The sequence below is a fragment of the Trypanosoma cruzi genome, genomic scaffold (genome assembly GCF_000209065.1).
Source record: "Trypanosoma cruzi strain CL Brener 1047053516767 genomic scaffold, whole genome shotgun sequence".
Classification (NCBI taxonomy): Eukaryota; Euglenozoa; class Kinetoplastea; order Trypanosomatida; family Trypanosomatidae; genus Trypanosoma; species Trypanosoma cruzi.
Window position 1 is genome coordinate 1 of NW_001849314.1, and position 7,347 is coordinate 7,347.

General features: G+C 54.8%; 1 protein-coding gene and 2 pseudogenes across 1 annotated transcript, besides 2 other annotated features; all 3 read right to left on the reverse strand.

Moving 5' to 3' along the window:
- Tc00.1047053510495.11 lies at positions 1-1,895 on the reverse strand (annotated as a pseudogene; the record flags this gene model as incomplete).
- Positions 1-7,347: a sequence feature (areas not merged during assembly with more than two copies in the genome that could not be assigned to a particular haplotype).
- On the reverse strand, positions 3,034-4,257 carry Tc00.1047053510495.20 (mucin-associated surface protein (MASP), putative; the record flags this gene model as incomplete). The annotated part of the gene is made up of 1 exon (XM_800015.1): positions 3,034-4,257. One exon carries the CDS (start codon positions 4,255-4,257, stop codon positions 3,034-3,036), a length of 1,224 nt encoding a protein of 407 aa, XP_805108.1.
- Positions 3,789-3,950: a microsatellite.
- Tc00.1047053510495.30 lies at positions 5,813-7,347 on the reverse strand (annotated as a pseudogene; the record flags this gene model as incomplete).

Below are 7,347 nucleotides of genomic sequence, written 5' to 3' on the forward strand. Positions count from 1 at the left end.
AACGCTCTCCGGAACGACAAGGCTGCTGCAGTTGCCGGCAATGGTGCACACCTCGCCGTACTTCGGGCACTTGATCTTTCCATCTTGCTCAAAACCATTCAGCGTCACTGAGATTTCAGTGTCCTCGGGGCAAGAATGAAAATCACTGCTGCCGAGGTACTTCACCTTCACTGTTCCCCCCTCACACAGCACCTGTGCGCACACTCCCTTGACGCTTTTATGTTTAGTGCTATCATTCGTCTCCACCAATTCCGCATCCAGGCACCACAAGTCACCGCCAGTCAGCGACCCAGGGAGAGAAGTCACAGTTCCGTCCGAGCACGCATTGTACGTTGTCCCAGACGACATTTCGTGAAAGTACGAAGAGACAACAGGGCAAACGTCCTTTTCCGCAGGAGTCCCCTTGTTTTCAACGATGGCTGCGGTGCACGTCCCGACGTGACGGCGGTCAGAGGTGCAGCGAAGTGTCTCATTGTCAGAGTCATCGCAGAACATGTGAGGATACTTGGTGGGGAAATCTGTTATTTCACTGCACTTCTTCTCCAGGAAGTCGCAGCCAGTGCTTCTGCCCCAGCTCATCGGCTCCGCCATGCTCCAATTCACGCGGTAGTACCCCATATCCGCGAACGCCGCCATCGTCAGAGCCGTGTAGTAGCCGGCACCGACTGTGGGAGCCATCAGCTCGTCCCGCGCGTGGCGTTCCTTCCAGTGAGGGATCTTTCTTGACGATGCACCATCCTCGTCCTCCAGCTCCATTCCCTCGAGAGAGTCACAACCAAAGTGGGCTCGCGTCTTCGCCTTAACGTGATCACCCGCCACCATCCAACGACTCCTCCCACGCACAATGTATTCAGAGTTCAACATGCTCTTTTCTTCCATATTCCTTTGGCTGAACCCAAGAGCATGTGCAAGTTCGTGCGCGGCAACGCGAACGCTCCACGCCGTGTCAGTCATGTACTTCGGATCAAAGTTCATGGCGCCAATAGAGGGACGAGAATCACCCCATGTGACACACGTGGCCGCCCAAACAGCCCTGCTTTTGGTACCTGATGGCCTAGCAGCGGCGTAGATGATAAAGTCAGCATCAGGCACACCGTCTCTTATGTGCTCACTAGGAGGATTAAAGTGGTCACACGGCTCATTCAGACTCCTCGGAACCTCTACTTTATCAGCAGTGGGTTTCACAAGTAGCCGCTCAGCGTGCAGTTTGACAGCACCGGGGATAATCTTTTGAGTGTACAGTTGTTTCTTTTCCTGCGAAAATATATCTCTTGCTTCGCAGTCTACCTTTTCCCCCAAGACGGTTTCGCATGTTTCCCCAGCCTTTTCGCAGAACGTCTTCTTTTTATTACGTTTCTTCTCCAGATCCCCCGTGAACACCTTGATGCGGATCGGCCACCAGTCACTGTCGTCATCCTGTGCGGCGACGGTGTACGCCTGCATCGCGCCCTGTCCCTTGCGCGGCACCTCACGCACCACCGCAGTCGGCAGCGGGCCGCTCCTCTCCATTATCGCGTCAAACCCACAGCGGTATTGTGTGGCGGGAGCGGCGGCAATACATCCAGTGGCGCAATACATCAGCAGCAACACCACCAATGGGAGAAGCGGCGTGGCGTGGCGTGGCTGGCGCATGGTTCGAGTAAATTGCATTTCTTGTTTCGTGTGAGCAGCAGCAGCAGCAGTGCAGCCTGGCTGTGGGAGGAGAGAAGCAAAGAAAAAAGAGGGAGGAGAAAAAGGAAACAGTTTAGTGCCAGTGATGCGTCGGGATGCGGTACAAACAGCGGAGTAACAGGAGACCACAGAGGCAGCCACGCGCACCGCATGCGCACCGACTCCATCAAAGGGAAAAACCGTCAATCCGTCGTCGAGGAAACGTCCATCACCGTCGCACGCATTCTTCATCGGCCACAACGCTCCCTGCACGCGGAGTGTTCGGTCTGCTCTCCTCGTGGTGTCGCAGTATTTGTGTGACCGGCCACGCAACAGCCACCACTTGCACAGCGCCCGTCCCACGTGCAGGAGCATCGCACAGCGCTCTCCCTTTCTATCCCAGCAGCTCATAGGGGTGACGCCAACGCACGGCAACCTCATTACGATGGGCAGCCCTAAAGCGGGAATGCAAAGAGTCATGCGGACGGATCTTCATTCATTGCTCTCCCTTCGGGGTACTCAATAAAAAGCGTGAAGGCGGTGCAACGATCATGACCGTTTCTTCCGCACCGCCACAGTCCAAAAGGTTACTGTGAGCTCACGCGGTGGAAGTCACCGTGTGCGCCGCTGATCTCTCCACCGACCCACGACCACGCCGCCCTTCCAACACGGTGGATATGAGCGTGGCCAAAGGCAACCACAAGCGCCAACACACAGGGGCCCATAGTGTCCGCCATGACCATCTGCAGAGTGCGTGCGTCCTCAGCGTTCACGCCGCTACACAGCGTGCGCCAAATAGAGTGCGTGTGTGCATGTGCTTGTGTGTTTCAGCGCCTGTACATCCAGAGCAGCTGTGCGGCACAAGGGAATCCAAAGAAAACAACAGCAAAAAGAAGCGGATGGCACACACACAAATTACTCATATCATCGCACACACGCAGCCGCGGAATGGGTGCACTCAACCACAATACGAGTAAAACAATAATAAAAAACAAAAAGCCGAAGCGTGGGAGCGTCCACCCAACAGTGGGGACGCGCAGCAACAGGTGAGACGACCAGCGCACACACACTCCCATTGCTCCCGTAAAGCAAAACACACACACAGGGAGAGAGGGAGAGGTCGCCCACTCAATGCAATAAAAACAAAACAGAAACAGTTACGGTGCTCCGCCCATGCAGACAGGCAGGACGGCAGCGGTGCGTGTCGTGCAAAAGAGAGCACCAACGGGCCTGCATGGGTGTGCATGCATATATACAATGGGCACATTATGTGTGTGCCTCGTGGGGTAAGGTGAGGGCGAGAGTCCATGCAAGGGGACACACACACAGAGAGAGAAGGACGAGTGTGTGTGCGGGCGGTGCACGGCTCTCTCCCCCCCACTCTCACGCGGCCACCACAGCAGCAGCTGCTGCCGCACACGCAACAACAACAAGCAAAAGAGGGGAGGTGGTGTGGGAAGCCGCGGGGCTGCCGTCGCTGTCGCCGGGTGTCGTCACATTTTCTCCTTGGCGTTTTTCTGTTTCTGCGGCAGCCGGAGATGGAGCATTCTCGGGAGTGTCCGTTCCAGTGAATACTTCCCCCTGAAGTGGAGAATGACTGCCATTGGAAGATGACGCAGTTGCTTCTTCTTGACTGCCGGCTGATGTACTCCGTGCGGCAACCGCTGTGGATGCATCGGTGCTCGTACTGTCACTCTCATCCACTGGCGTTTTTATTTCCTGTTGGGGTTCCGTATTCTGAGATTCCGTACTTGATGCTTCCGTTGAGTTCTCCTCATTGTCTTTTGATTCTTTATGTTGAGCCGGCGGAGGTTTTTGTGTTTTGGATGCCTCCAAGACCTGTTTTTCCATCTTTGTCTTTCCCAACTTTTCTTGACCTTCGCAATCCGACACATCCTCTCCGCAACCCGTTTTACTATTTTCTGAAGTAGACGTTTCTGGCTGCTGTACATCGGGGAGTGCCTCCTGTGTCAATCCTTTGGATGATGAGGGGTCGTGACTCTCTGTTTCTTTTTGTTGCAGCGCCTCTTCTCTGGATCCCTCACGCGTAGAGGATAAATCACTGCTTGTGATCACCGTGTCATCAATGTGAGGTGGAGCATGAACTCCAGGAGAAGAACCAGCATTACCACCAGGACCAGCAACAGGACCAGGAACAGAAACAGGAGAACCAGGAGCAGCAGCAGGGCCCGTAGCAGCAGAACCACCAGGAGGATCAGCAGTAGGATCAGCAACAGGACCGGCAGGAGCAACAGGAGCAACAGGAGCAGGAGCAGAACCAGAAGCTGCCGCACCAGCAGGAGAAAGAGCACCAGGAGAACCTCCGCCTTCTCCAACTCCAGAACCAGATCCTGGAGCAGTATCCCTTACCTGCCCATCTTCGGCTTGTATGGCAGGGATAGGCAATGCTGACCGCAAAGGCGGCGTCGGCATGTATTCATTACATCCGTTCGGCACATACGATGCATTCATACCCAACACTCCCGACGCCATGCAGCCACCCAGTGCCCTCTTGTCGAGGTCCCCCGCATAAACATCGCCGGCACCGCACCACAGCACGCAGAGGGCACACACCAGCAGCACACGGCCAGTCATCATCATCGCCATCACTCCTGTCACTTGCGTGCAGCCTTCAGCACAAACTAACTCCCCGCCACCGCACAGCAACAAATGATAGCAGCAACAAACACACAATGAGGCAGTTGGAATTGGTACGACTGCAGAACCCGCACACCGCCCCGCAAACAGAAAGCTAAAAAAAGCTGAAGAAAACACGAAAAACAATTTGAGTGTCCGGCAGGGCTCCCGGAAACAATGAAGAAAATTCATTCGGCAGAATTTTTATTTCATGCACCAAGCAGCAGAATGTAGACGACCTTGTGTTCCTGTACATACATATTGCCTGCACCAAGAGAAATAAATTAAAGTAAAAATAAGTGATTGCACTCCTTCACGAGCCCACACAAAATCCCTTGCAATTCAACGCGTCCATCACAAACGGGCACGGCGTCAGCTCGTCCAACGAGTTCAAACAATCATTCTCCCTCGGCGCCCCGTCCTCTGCAGCACCGTCAGCATCTTCCGTGGGGCACGCTCTCGTGCTCCAATCATTCCCACAGAGAAAAAAGGAAGAGATTGTGGATTTATGCAGAGAGCACAGAGACGGTCACCGCCAGAGAAGGCCATCGTGGCACCGTCCGTCACGCGCCAGCACACGCCGAGCAACACCCACACCCGGCAAAGCAAAAACACAGGGGAGAAGAATGACCCCAAGAGCAGGCGACACCTTCATGCATGGCGGGCATCATGCAGCCGCGTAAACCGGCCACAAACTCAATGCAAAAGGCGTCCCACACACCTCCATCCAATGGCGCCGTGATTCCCACCGCACAGGCACACACGCAGCGGCCTCGCCATGTCAGCACGGGATGCAGGCCAACGTCCCGCCGTCGCCAAAACATTCCTGCATTGCACTTTGCAAATACTTGTGTGGGTGTGTGTTGGAGAAACGGAAAAAAGAGGAGGAGCACAGGGAGGCACATCAACACAGCAAGAGGCACAGATGGATGGCAGCGATACATGCGGTACGGCCCCAACCTCAACAATCACGCACGGTGGCAGCACACACTCATCCACAAATAAAAACAAAAACAAAAGAAAAACATGGCAGCATAGTTTGTGTGTGTGGCGCTGCGGGTGTCTGCCCGCCCTGGCCGCAAAGAGAACAAAACAAGAGGGAAAGAAATGTGTGCTCCGCCCCACAGGCCCTCGTCGCACGCCCACACGTCGCGGCTCCCTCAGCGCGCCGTTCGTCGCGGCCCCTCCTCATGCGTGCAGCAGGCGAGGCGCACAGGGCCGTCGTCACGAGCGTGTCGGTGGGTGTGCGAGTGGAGCAGTTGGGCGGGAAACACACGGCACCCCTCACAGGAGGAGTGCAGCAAGAAACAATTAGAAAGAGGGAAGAGTAGAAAAGAAAAAACGTACATAGTGATTGGCCCAAAAAAAGCAAAAAAAAAAGGAATGGGGATATAAGAACGCACAACAAAGCAAACAGGGAAAAAAGTAAATAAAAGTTATTAAAGAAGAGAAATTAATTACCAGGTGTGTTTGTGTGTCGGTGCAGCGGAGGTCGCAATTGTCCCACGCGGCAGCCAGTCACTCCTCACAGAGCCGCAAACCCCCACAGTCCCAACAGCAGGGAAAGCAGCGGCAGCACCCTCCTCTCACGCATGGTGCCAGCATCGGTGTTATTCCCCTGAGACAAATTTCCAAGAATGCTGCCGAGGGCCGTAGCATTTACGTCCCTAACCTGTGGGCGGATCTCTTCCTCATTTCCATCCGCTCCTCCTGCCGCCTCCCCATCCGCACCAGAGCTCGCGCTCGTCCCATGATTCACTGCGGTTCCATGTTGCCCCATGGCTCCGGCGGTATGAGCGTTTGTATCTGCTGCGGCGGGAGTATTCACAGGTGTTTGAGGTGATCCGTCTCCCGTCACCGTTTTTCGAGCTCCTGTCCCCACTGCCTTGTCACCACCAGGCGAGGAAGCGCTATCCATAAGTTGAGTTCCAACGGAGGATGTTCCTGACACCGACTGTTTCACAGACTTCTCTCCTGCTGAGGAACTCGTGGCAGTGGACACTGCTGATGCGGACAAACCGCCTGCACCACTTGTCTTCAAAGATTCATGTTCGGACTGCCTGTCTCCACCAAGAGAAGACCCAATCGCGGTCCCGTGAGTCGGCCTGCCCTTCGGAGGTGGAATAGGAGCTTTCTTTGCGTTAAGCGCAGTAATCTCATTGCCATTCAACGGGCGGTTGTACAGCAGGACGTTCGTCACCGTCACGGACACGTCTTCTCGTCTCTCTGTGCTGCTTCCATCCCCTCCAATGTAGAAGTGGGATATCCCTGTCAAATCCTTATTTTCCACCTCACATTGCTCATCTCTCACACGTTTACCATCGACGTACGCGGAGCCCCGGGTGCCGTTCTGCAGCACAATGGCGACTTGGTATTGTGTTGTATCTGTCTCTGAATCCCATGTGCCGCGGTGCTTCGGCGTCTTTCCGTCACCGCACAGTAATATCCACTTACCTCCGCCGTTGTACGACAGTCCAAGAAGTACGGTATTCCCTGCATCCTTCATCTTCACACCCATCAAAGGAATGGAGGTATCTCCCTCCTGCACCTTTTGGATGGACATCGTCGCCACAAGAGTGAAGTTGTAGTTCGCAAAGTGGTACGGCTGATTCTCCCCCTGACTGCCAACGGGCCACTCCGCCCATGCAGTACGCCTTTTAAATGTTACGCCATTTGCCGCCTTCTCAGCCCCTTCATTCTCCTTTACTGTGGCGTTCACCCCGAGGTACTCGTCCTTCCATGTCTTATCAGAGAAGTTGCCGGACAAAAAGCCAACCAGCCCAGCCGTCGGCATGGCAGTACGGCAGTCATTGTCAGGTGAGGTAACCTGCACAGCGCTCTCAGAAGGGCACAGCTGGGAAACATGTTCGTCCACTTCCTTCCAGGTCGCCAGCACATCCTTCACCCGCTGCAGCTGCTCAGTCAGACGCACAGACCAAAGACTGTTTGGTGGTTTCTCCCCCACCGCCCTTCTTTTCGTACAGTGCAATCAACTCCTCCCTCTTATTATTACCATCAGTTCCACTTGTGATACCCTGTACAGCAGGGAGCTGGCGGCAA